The 12,621-nt window shown below is 36.9% G+C and overlaps 1 protein-coding gene across 4 annotated transcripts in view; it reads right to left on the reverse strand.

Moving 5' to 3' along the window:
* Positions 1-388: 388 nt before the first annotated feature.
* IL33 (interleukin 33) overlaps positions 389-12,621 on the reverse strand; it is a 41,232-nt gene continuing 28,999 nt past the window's right edge. For 2 of the 4 annotated variants that reach the window (XM_032392460.1, XM_032392459.1), the window contains 7 exons: positions 12,249-12,356; positions 6,434-6,559; positions 5,759-5,884; positions 4,329-4,436; positions 3,513-3,563; positions 2,530-2,627; positions 862-1,182 (listed from right to left, as the gene is read on the reverse strand). In XM_032392460.1, the coding sequence (XP_032248351.1) occupies positions 985-1,182; positions 2,530-2,627; positions 3,513-3,563; positions 4,329-4,436; positions 5,759-5,884; positions 6,434-6,559; positions 12,249-12,345 (804 nt within the window). In that variant the 5' untranslated portion in view covers positions 12,346-12,356 and the 3' untranslated portion in view covers positions 862-984. Of the gene's footprint in view, positions 1,183-2,529; positions 2,628-3,512; positions 3,564-4,328; positions 4,437-5,758; positions 5,885-6,433; positions 6,560-12,248; positions 12,357-12,621 lie in introns of all 4 variants that reach the window. The other 2 variants (XM_032392461.1, XM_032392462.1) reach the window with 2 other exon arrangements.

Raw genomic sequence — 12,621 nt, forward strand, 5'->3', positions numbered from 1 at the left:
GATTAGAGGACTTGTGGCTTCACCATGGTATTAAGTTTGTTAGATATTCCCAAAGATTTCAATTATATGTCTGAACTAAAATTTATTTCACTTCTTAATGTAGGAATGCCTTGCTAAATTTAACTCAGTCTGTGAAAATCAGCATTTTAAAAATGAAACAATTAGATGTAAAATTACTTACTTTACAAATACTGGATTTATTTTTCTTAATTTTTCAACTATCTTTGTCTTTTCTCATATTATCTGCCTACCTTTGTAGGTATCTTAAGTTTTGGGTATCTTCTTTTTTTTTTAATATTTTATTTATTTATTTGTCAGAGAGGGGGAGAGAGAGAGAGAGAGAGAGAGGGTGCAGAAGCAGGGGGAGTGGCAGGCAGAGGGAGAAGCAGGCTCCTGGCTGAGCAGGGAGCCCAGTGTGGAACTTGATCCCAGGATCCTGGGATCATGACCTGAGCCAAAGGCACCCAGTTGTCCCAGTTTTGGGCATCTTCAAACAAATTTGGTGTTTTATTCCATTTGTGAAATGGTCAGTCTAAGTAAATCTGATTGTCTTTTCACCAACAGCTCTAGTGTTTGAACTTGTTTTGAACCAGGGAAAATTATGTCTCTATGTAGCTTTTTAAAATTGATCCCTGTCTAAAATGAAACTTGGATTAAGGCCCTTGCTTTCCCCCAGAGGTCTCAGCTCTAAATATGAAGCTTTCTGGACTGAAAGTAGAAAAAAGTAAAAGTCAGGTTGTATATTTTCTGAGGGCTCTTTAACAACACACTTTTGAATATGTAGGGAGACAAAGGGTAATAAAAAACAGAACTGAAGGATTATAAAAATATATTATACAAATAATAAGGAAAATATTCTAGAGCATACTAAGTACCCTCCATTTCCCTTAAATGTTGTCTTTCTTTATCTCTCATCCTTCCTTTCTCCAGCAGTAGCTATTTGGGCTACCCAGCCCAGGCCCCACAGCTTTCATCACATTAAGTTTAAGAGAGCTTAAATATGGTATTCTCTATACTCGAATCCTCAGTTTGGTCCCCTACTTTAATTAGAGCAAGGTGGTTATCCTTTACTCCTATAAACACTCCAGGATTGTTCTTACATTCAAATGAAACACATTTAGAAGACTTCCTATGGAGGCGGAAAAAGGCCTGGTCTGGCAACTGATTTTCACATTTTTGTAGCTGAGGAAACAAGAAAGAAAACAACCAGCATGTAAGTGGGAAGTCCAAAGTCAACCTTACCTCCTGCATTAGAAACTAAAAGGGAATAAGTATAACTTAATATTTCTAGCAAGACTGCTTACTAAGTAGGGGATGGGAGTGGCAGAGTAGGAAGAAATGGGTAGAGGACTGAAGTGTGTGTGGGGGTGATTTGATTTGACTCATTGATAGTCAGTTGAGAGACATTATAGCTTAGAGTGAGTGGATTTGGAGGCAGCAGCTCAGGATTTGTGCCCAACTTTTGCCATGTACTATCTCTGAGACGTGTGCACATTGCTTTACTTCTCAAACCTCAATTTTTTAGTCTAATCAGCTTTCTAGATCAGTCAACCTGCAACTTATCAGCACGTATGTGAATTATATAAGTGATTATTATTTTAGACCAGTAAGTGTGGGGGATGGTTTGTATTACAGTAATATTTGACCAGTACAACAACTCTATTATGGCATTACTGCAAGAATTAAAGGAGACTGCTTGTAAAACATTTAGCACAGTATTTGGCATGTAATAGAGCTCTGTATGGGGTCAGCTCATATTACTGAGTAGTTATATATATCCAACACTGTTATATACATTTAGGAATGTTTGTTAAGAAAGATGCTGGTTACCATCCAGTGTTTATGTTAATACATTACATGGCTGTATTAGTTAGATTTATAATTTTGTATTTATGTCATCTGTCATCTATATTATTCTCTTATGTTTTCTTCCTGGTCTCTGTCTTTAGCTTGTTTGTTCCTGAAGATGTTTATAAATTTTCATCATGACCAATATTATACTGCCATTTACATTTTTTTGTAACATCACTGTAACATTGTGAATCTTGGCATATGGAAATGTTTATGACTTTCCCTTCAGCAGGGTCAGAGTGTAAAGTCATTTTTGCATTTGCCTAAGCAAACTATATTTTATCAAGAAACACTTCTTGGAAGAACAAAGTAGTTCCTAAAGTTGAGTAGAAAGGATTTGAGATCATTCTATATAGCAGTGCTTCTCAAACTTTAATGTGCTTATGAATCTCCTGGAGATTTATTAAAATTATGATTCTGATTCAATTGTGAGGAAGCCTGAAATTCTGCATGTCTAACAAACTCCCAGGTGCACTGCTGGCAGAGATCAGACTTTCAGTAGCAAGGCTATGCATGCTGTTTCCCTCCCTTTCCTACTCCAGAAGCAAGTTAGTAGTAGCTGATTGTGTTTTAGGTACAATAGCGCAAACAAAAATTCTTCTTTGAAATATGCCAGACACCCAAATCTGCACAAATGAGTGGAGTCAGTTAAGACAGTTAAGTGCATATTTCTATTACCTCCACAGAGTGTTCCTTGTTGTTGGCATGCAGCAAAAAATCTTTGTCTTTTGTGGGACTCAGGTTTACCAATAATGTCTGGCCATCAACACCATCACCTTGCGATTAAAAAAATGTAAATAAAAAATAAATAAATAATTCAAAAATGTAAATTATAAAGTTAAGAATTTAACTCATTTTAATTTAAATGAATTTAACACCTAGGAAAAGAGTCCAAGATATGATGTAAAATAATTGCTTCATTAACCCACATGTCTTTTAGAAGTATTTGTACCCAAATGAAATGAATCATTGGACAATTTGGGGGTAATTTTAAGCTCCTTAGTTTTCTTATATGGTTTCTAATTGTAGAATTGTGACTCTATTGGGTATTTCTCTGGGTGTCAGCTTCCCTGTCTGCATGCAAAGCCACTGATAGTTGTCTCCCAATATCCAACTACCCCTTCTTGTGTAATAGAACATTTCCCAGTCTGTTTTCTTGTAATTAAGTGTAGCAATGTGACTAAGTTTTGACCAATATTAGGTGAATGGAAGTGTCAGGTGCAACTTCAAGGTTTTGTCCTTACGGGGGAAAAAGAATTCATGCGTTTGTTTTCCTTTGTCCTGCTGATTGGGCATTGTCATGGTAGCAAGTAATCTTGAACCATGTAGATGTTGGCAGAGTCACAGAGAAGGAGCTGGGTCCTTGTACACCCTGTTGAGCAGAACTGCTATTCCAGTCCTAGCTAAGATAAAAATAAAGTTTTGTGTAGCTTAAGCCACTATTATTCTGAATCTCTTTTAAATGTAAACCTTTATCCTAATTATTAAGCTGTACAAAGGATGGGTGGAATAAATCCTCTAAGAATCTAAGATTTTACCATCAGTGTGGGCTGGAGAGAACCTTCTGAGACTGCCTTCCTTTTTCATGGAGAATTTTTGGATTTGTCCTTACCCCAAATTCAAGAATTCAAGCACTATAGCTGCCCAGCCCTCCAAAATACCTGTTTCATGAGAGGGGGATTGAGAATCATAATAACGGAATAACACCTTATCTGAAAGAGAATGCATAAAATCCCTTTGGTGAGTTACAATTTTATCAAAAGTTTTCAATTTCAACATATACATAATAGCAGAAAATATCCTCTTATTATATATCAATAAAAGCAAAACTTTTGTGATTTTAAGAAATGTCTCAAAAATGTATGAATATGCTCTGATGAATTCTCTGAGTCACTATTAAAATATTTAACATATTGTTCATAGCACTGGTATATTCTTTTACTTGAAGTTTTACTTTGGTGATATTGATAAGGCTGGAAAGATGTAGTGGGTAATTAACAATAGAAACTATGTGTGGTCTCTCTTTCCATCTTTCACAACAGATACCACTTCTCAATATCAGCATTCTTCCCTGATAAACCCTAAATAAGCTTTTGAATTCTCCTCAGCTTAGTGGTATTTAGGCATCTGCTGCCAATGCATTGGAGTTAGCACACAGCATGAAATTTATTTGCCATGTCTGAAGTAATCTACCGTTTATGGTTTGGTAAATTTATTATTATTATTATTAAGAGAGGGGGGAGGTGGAGCTAGAGGAGCAGGAGCAGAGGGAGACGGGGAGAGAGAATCTTAAGTAGGCTTCACGCGCAGCAAGAGCCTGATATGGGGCTTGATCTCAAGGCCTGAGATCAATGACCCGAGCAGAAATCAAGGGTTGGACACTTAACTGACTGAGCCACCCAGGCGGCCCTTGGTAAATTTGTTTTTTACTTTACTAGTCATCATTATATCATTATAAACAAAAGGAAATATTCTACCTTTCTCTTGGTCTTTTCCCAAGTCTTCTACGTAGATCTCATAACTTCCATCCTCAAAAACGAAAGTAATAGATTGATCATTGTATGTGCTCAGGGAAGCAGAATATTCTGTAACAAGTGAAAAGCTTGTCATTAAAAAATCAAAAACACTTGTTCCCATGAACAATCTTTCAGCAATTAAAAATAAATGCTTCCTTAAATGTTTTTGGTTTTTTTCTTTCCAATTTGAGTTGCACTTTGCCCACCACTGTTGGATAGATAAAAGCCTTTGGTGCAAGCTTAATGTAGCTCAAAGGATAAGGTGTGCCATTTGAATGGGATTAGAGATGCTAGTCTCTTGCTTGAAAACCATAGGAGGTCACGTTAGTGTGTTTATGGGAGGATTTGGTGGAGAGAAAGAAGCTGGAACACTGATGGACTTTGCCTGAGGAAACCTCTGTTTCCTTGCTTCTTATGGTCAGGGGGACTGTGGATAAGGAGACTGTATTTTGATAGACATGGTTAAATGAATACCCATCTGTAAGGTGTGGAGTTATTCAGAGACTTCCAACAATCCTGGAGAGTGTAAGTGTGAGTACCATTCTGTCCTCTGGCTAAATAACAGAGACACTTAGAGCAGTATTCCCAACTTTTAAAAAAATGTTCCAGCACACATAGAAAAGGAGAATATTTCTACCGCGTGCTGGGGTAAACTGGTGTAGAATTAGGGACTACCTATGTTGGTCCTTAAGAAAAAAAGTGATTATGTTTTCTTTATTTTATAGAATTGTGCTAAGAAAAATAACATACAAAACAGAAGAATGTTAAATATTGAGTCTGTATGTGGAACTTCTAAAGTAAAATGATTTAAAAATACCTAATGAGAAACTTCAGTTTGCTTCTGGGAACTTAAGACATTTATATCAGGATTATGCTTGAAATGGCAGCATGCAATTCCTGTTCAAATTTTCTTAATGATCTCTTCACTTCTTGATGGTCTCCATCAGTTTGGACTTTATTTGCATGAGTAGCTGATGCAATGCAACTTAAAGCCATTTGAACAACCATTTAAAATGTTTAAGAGTTGAAATTATATTTTAAAAATATAATAGTTCTTAATTTTCTTTCATTGTCAAAATGTTGAAATATGGGGGGGACATGTGGGGTTTTTTTCCCCCAAAGGATAACATATTTTCCCCAGGAATAATGTATATGGGATTCTAATCCATAACAAGCATTTCAAAATGATGGAGGGCTAACTATAAAATGTACATTCATTGTTAGAGTAGCTACTCTGTACCTAGTTTGAATACCACTGAATGGGTATGTGGACAGCAAATGGACGGAAGTTTCTTTTATACAAGAAGGCATAGACTTTGAGCTTCTTCCTAGAGTGGTCCTGTGTCTTACCTCCCTCCTCACACCCACAACACCCTCATCACCAGTCATACCTTGGATACTTGGAATATTAGTTGCTCCAATACACTTGGGGACCATAGGTACCTCACAGGCAAAGTCTTTCTTTAGCTGCTGATGACAAGCAGTGAATACCACATGTTGCTCTTTGTACTTTTCAGCTGTAGGACAAGGAGAGAGTAGGAGTGGACTGTCAGTACCCACTCTGCCCAAACCTCTTTACCCCCATTGGAGGATTCCCAGTCAAAGCTTCTTGCTGGGACTGACCCCAGGGCTTTAGCCACCCCATAGCCTGAAGGGATCAATACCTCCTGGCACACTTATACCCCAGTAGGGCATACCCATTGGAGCCCAGGTGGAAGAAAACTAGTTACCCATGGTCTCAACACCCAAAAACAACTGCTATTAACATTTTAGTTTAATTCCTTTAAATGAAAAAAAAAAACCACTTAAAAATACTGTAAATATATTTGTAATTTTAAATCCTCTATTTTCACTTAATATTATAACATAACCATTTCTCCCATGCTATAAAAACTCTTTATATGTCCTTTTGAAAATGGCTAGAAAATAGTTCAGCATCCTTACTTTTTTTCAGAAGGAAAATTTGCTCAAGGGAAAAAATTACATATCCAAGATGTGGTAAATAAAGGCAAATAGAAGCCCATTACTATAATGAAGAATTACCAGGAAATGTAGTTTCCCCTTACCTGTTCTTGGTGAATGCTTTTTGGTGATTTCTTTCCTAAAATAACAGGCTGTCTTTTCTATGATAAGGCCAGAGCGCAGCTGCATAAAATACATCTGGCAAACTTCTTCAGCTTTCTGTTGGGATTCTAAACAGTTGAAAAATTTTGATACTGTTTCATTCCATCCATTTTTATCCTTTTACAAACCCTGAGTGTAGCAGACTAAGAAAGCAACTAAAGGTCTACAGTATTGGGGCCCCTGGTTGGCTCAGTCAGTTAAGTGGTTGCTTTCAGCTGAGGTCATGATCTCAGGGTCCTGGGATTGAGCCCCACATTGGGCCCCCTGCTCAGCAGGGAGCCTGCTTCTCCCTCTCCCTCTGCCTGCTGCTGCCCCTGCTTGCGCGCGCTCTCTCTGACAAGTAAATAAATAAAATCTTTTAAAAAAATACATCTATTTGCTAAAAAAAATGGTCTATAGTACCTCATCAGAAACCTTGGGGCCAGTGTGTTTCAAAATTCACAGTTTTTTAGATTTTAGAATTGTCATGTAGAGTATATACACATATATATAGTACTCCCAGCAGGGACTAGGGCAGTACTCACATAATCAAAAATTAATTCATTATTTTATAGTGAAATATAGGAAAATTTACATAAAGTGAAATAAACACCTCATGTTGGTTCAGGTCAGGATTTAACTGTCATGTAAGTTCAGATCATATTTTATTACCAAATGAGTTATGAAAAATTTTAGGTCTTTAGAAAAATTTTGGTTTTCAGAATTCTATATAAGGGAGTGTGGATCTACACCCAACATATATCAGTCTTTGCCTGAGGGGGAACTTTTATGGTCATATGAAGTCTATAATCTTTTTTACTTATCTAGAATGTACTTTTAATAATTTTAGAGGGACAGCTATAGTCTCTAGAGTTTATTGATACTAAAAATAACTGACTCATGTTAAGGAGCTTTTTTCCCTATATTTTCTTTTAGGAGTGTCATGGTTTCAGGTCTTACATTTAAGTCTTTAATCCATTTCAGGTTAGTTTTTGTGAGTTCTTTTACATGTGAATATCCAGTTTTCCTAGCACCATTTATTGAAGAGACTATTGTTTCTTCTTTGAGTATTCTTGGCTCCCTCATCAAATGTTAGTGTGCTATCTGCAATTTTAGGAACTAACATAATACAAATACAAATTAAATCAGTTAAAGTAAAATATTTAATCACCTATTTAGTAATTTTTATTCATTTAGTCAAAGAAAAGGTCTCAAGTAAAAAATTAAATTTGCTACTTGGAAATTCATAAAAGGCCTTTCAGGTCAAACAGAAAAGAAAGTTGTGACACTTGAGTCATGGCATCTCAACTTTTAACATTACAGTAAATGAATTATTAAGCAATTTCTATAATACAGCCAAATTTCAATTTTTCACTCACAGTAATTCAGAAAGTGAAAATAGTTACTTGTGACTTTGGGATCCATTCTATGATTTTTTTTTTTTTAATTTTCTAAAAGATTTGCCTTCCTCATATGCTTTTCAAAGTTAAGTAAGTTTTGTTAGCCACCATTTTGAATTATCTATATCTTGCCTCCAATTCAGATGGACATCTTCCTTTAAGTCTCTTCAACTGTCTGAACAGGGCAAGACCACTTAATTATATTCACATCTACCCTGGAACTTCCCAAAATTGCATCACAGCTTATAAATATGAGCTATAGTATCGCATATTTATGTAGCGCTTTTACAATTGCAAAGAAATTTATAAAGCTATGCCAGAGCCAGCATTGAACTTGGTCTCCTAATAAGTAATCTAAGACAATACTTTATTAACTATATCACATTGTCTCTCCAGACCTAAAGGGCATAAGATGATATTATAAGGATGCTCATTCCTTACATGCTTATCTTTATGTTGTATTCAGAATCCCATGGGACATGACTGACAGGCATGTCTAATACAGAGAGTGGACTCTCTGGGGAGCAGGATGTGGGTCTTGGGTGTAGTTAGAAGTAAGGGTCATGATATTGAGGAAGGATTATGGATATAGAAGAAGAGAGGAGCTTAAGACAGTGATGTAGGTGTTAGCATCTAGTGGGACAAACACTGGGTATAATATATAAAGGGGTGACTACATTTGAAGTATTGAAGATACTTCACATTGGGAGAATTTGGAAGAAGGTATACTTTGTTGTTTGGGGCAGCTGAAAGTATAGTGTAATGGTTGTGCTCTCAGATGGGAAACACAAAGCTGTCATGGCCTTGGGGACTCTGTGGGAGTGAGCGCTCACTGGGGTCAAAGGGCCATCTCAAGCTTATGTAAGGACTGTTGTCACTTCCTATGTCTCTATCTTGCCTGATGTCTGAAAGCAGTGTCTTAGCATGGCTTGTGAGGAAATTCTCATAAGTAATTTCATCATAGCAACAGCATGATGAAACCCCTCACGCATTTCTGGTGGGTAAATGGGAAGGGGCCTGGAAATCTTCCTGTAGTTCTGCCACTGAGAGAGCCAGACTTTGGCTGAGCCTAAGGGGAACTACATAAGTGAATCACTCATCTTTCATTTCTTTCCTAAACACCTATTTCTCCAAGCTTTCTTCTCACTGCTTATTACCCTTGATTGATCTGTGGCATTTGACTTTGGGAACCACATCCTTCTCTAAAACCCTTCTTCCCTTATTGTCATGTCACCAGTCTCCTTAGGTTCTTTTTTTTTCTCTGATCATCCATCTCTGTTTCTCTGTTAGTTTTTCCTTGTCTGCTCCTAAAATGTTGGTGTTCTGCAGGATTTGTCCTTTGCCTTTTCCTCTCACTCTAGACTTTCTTTCTGGGCAATCTTGCCTGCTCCAATGACTTCAATCATCTTTTTGTATGCTGATGACTCCTCAGATTGTAACTCTGGTCTCTCTCCTGAGCTTTGTGTCGGTTGCTCTTTCTTCACGGGGTATTTTGACTTCAGTTAGCTTAAAGCATCTCTGTATCTATCTATGGAGAGCCTCCAGAATTCTGGGCATCTCTACCTGGATGACCTCTACTCACCCCAAATTCAAATATACTCATAATAAAAAAAAATCTTTATCTTTCTCTACCCACAGTATATTCCTTCTGAATTCCTATCTTGAAAAACAGTACCACTTTCTACCATTGTCTGCCCAAATCCTAAATCACCTTGAAAGCTGAGATCATCTATTTTTCCCTCTCTGTCCATCCCTCCATTTATTTGGTCTGTAATTAAATCTCATTGGTTTCACTTTCTGAATGTATCTGACATTTAGTCCTTCCTTTCCATTCTGTTGTATTAGGTCAGGCCCCTCATCCTCAGTCCCCTAGATGAATGCAGTAGACCTCTAGCCAGTTTTTTTTTTCTATTCTTGCTCCCTCACTCTATCTTTACACCACCATCAGTGTGATTTCTCTAAAATAAAAATATCTTGTTATTCCCCAATTGAATGCTTTCAATGGTTTCTTACTGCTCATACGATAAACTTGAAGCTCCTTCACTTTAACTTTAGAAGATATTCCATGGACAGACTCAAATTAAGGGGTGTGATATCTCCTCATTTCCATGCCCAATTATTGCCATGTGGGGATATATGCCCAATGTTGCTAGATTTTCAGGTATTTCAAGAGATTCAAATTTTTATACACAATCTTCTAATTTTTAAATGTTTCCTCAATTAAAAAACACAATAATATGGTTCAGGCCAAATAAAATGCTTCTGCTGCATGGATCTGCCCCAAGGCTCCCATATTGTGACTTCTGGCTAGATGCATAAGGAAACTAGATTGTCAGGGCAGGAAAAGGGTTGATGGAGTAGGGGAGAAGAAGTAGCAGAGGAAAATGGCCTGACTCTGGGAGTAGCTTCCTGGAAACTGGGAAGGGAATGAGTTTGGGGAGGGGCTTTTCTCTAGCTCATTAAGTCCTATATCTTGTCCGTGCTAGAGGTGAAATACTCTGGTGGTGACTCATATGGAACCTCACTGTATGTATATCTCTAGTGGGTGGATATTGAGTTTTGTGGCTTTGTGACTGTGTCAGATCTTGCTAGCCCAAAGGAGGAGAAGGAACTAAAACAAACTTTCTTGCTTTGTTGCTTCGTGGCTCAGAACAGTTTATTTAGAAAAAGGACTTTGCTTGCACCTTGAATTTTGAGAAATACCTGCCACACACTTTATAGGTATCTGTTGAAATTTTGGCCAAGAGTGTATAAATAATGACAATCTTAATGTTAAACTGAGCCAATATCATTGGAAAAGAAGAGCTGCTAAGAGACAATAAAAATAATGTGCTATATTCCAAAGCCATATAAATGGTTTGGGGATTATCTTTATCACTGTTTCTTTAAATGGTATAAATGAGCTGTTAGGGCCACTGCACCCTTAAAGGAGGGGTTACATTTTAATTTTTGCATCAATGCTAGCAATTCTGGCATAAACTCCAGCCTGCTCCCTCACTCCAGTAACTATGAAGGGGCCACAACTCCTGGGGTACAAAGAAAACACAGTCTTTTTTTTTTTTTTAAAAGAGAGAGTGGGTATGCACAAGCTGGGGTGGGCAGGGGCAGAGGGAATTTATTAGGAGGGAATTTGAAGACACAGAGTCAGTTCCAAGGAGTCATTGTTTCTACACAGAGCATTTTGACTCAGACACAAATAAAAGGACTAACTTAACAGTGATTTTCTGGCCATTCAGAAACCACAGTCAAATTAATGTTTTCCCTGGTTACTAAAACCAGCATGGGTGGGCCACAGCCCCAGGGAAGAGAGAAAATGATATTCTTTAACACTGCTTTATCTTCTAGCCTTAAAGATGTTCAGGGAAACAAAGAGGAGAACAAAGGACAAAGGTACACCTGTCCCTACCATCATTCCTCATCTTCTATTTTCTCTCCATTCTGGCCAGGGTTCTATTAACTTTCTTCTGTGTTACCTCTTTTGTATGGAAAAAATGTGAGTATAAATTTGCATAATTTTTTTCCTAGGATAATTTTTTTAAAGATGTATTTATTTACAAGAGAGAGAAAGAGAGCACAGGGGCACATACATGCTCTCCAGTGGGAGAAGGGGCAGAGGGAGAGAATCTCAAGCAGACTCCCTGCTGAGCATGGAGACTGTTGTGGGGCTCAATCTCACAACCCTAAGATCATGACCTGAGTGGAAACCAAGAGTCAGACACTTAACCGAATGAACCACCCAGGTGTCCCCTAGGATAATTTTCAGGATCAAAGATATAGCCCTTTCATCTTAGAGCTATGGCTACTGCCTGACTTTATTTACCCTTCAATTTATGCCAGATTCTTTGAATTTGCAACTGGACAGACTTGAACATCATTTGATCAATTTTATTTTACTTGGGGCATGGATTATTCAAATATCTTCACTTATTATTCTTTCCTTTATCAGAAGTTGCAAGTCAAGACCACAGCTTGATACATCAAAGGTGTATATTATATATGCAATAAATATTGAATGAAAGAAGATCAGATTAAAATTTTGTTAGTCTAGGAAAAAGATTTTGGGATTAGTTGGAAAGAGGTGTGGATAGGGAGAAGGGATTGATATGAAGGACTATGTATGTTTATCACTATTAGCAGGTTTAAATTATTCAAGCCATTCTTGTCCTGGGAGGTATCAAATAAGCAAAAGTTGGCTATATATAGTCTGTTTAAAACCAAACACTGCTCTATTACAAACTTTTGAGCTATCCCTTTTAATTTCAGCTCTTATAGTCTTAGTAGCTTTTGGCAAGATAGCATGTATGAACATCAGAATAATAAGAATTTGATAACAGATAAAAATAGTGTGCAAAACAATCAGAATTTCTTAAGTCCTTACTTCTCAGCTTGGGAGATTTTACCAAAGCCTTGCTTGCTGAACTGTTCATCTTTGCTGGGGAGATTTTGGTGGTTGAATACTTCATTTTAGTCTTCATTTTTCAGGCTTCTGTGGATTAAAATGTAATATTAGTTCAATTGTTTCAACTTGAAAATAAACAGAAATAACTGTGGCTAACTCACAATAGCATTAATAACATAGCCACCTAAAGAAAATAATTATTTCAGTAAAATTTGAATATAGTTTTCTGAAAATATATCCATATTGAAATATAGTCAGAGGACAAAAGAACTACAAGGAAGTCTTAAACTTTACTTAGTGGGTTTATTGTTGGTAGTATTATTGATATTAGGATTCTAAAATGTTTTTACTA

This window comes from Phoca vitulina, unplaced genomic scaffold, assembly GCF_004348235.1.
Source record: "Phoca vitulina isolate PV1807 unplaced genomic scaffold, GSC_HSeal_1.0 scaffold67, whole genome shotgun sequence".
Taxonomy (NCBI): Eukaryota; Metazoa; Chordata; class Mammalia; order Carnivora; family Phocidae; genus Phoca; species Phoca vitulina.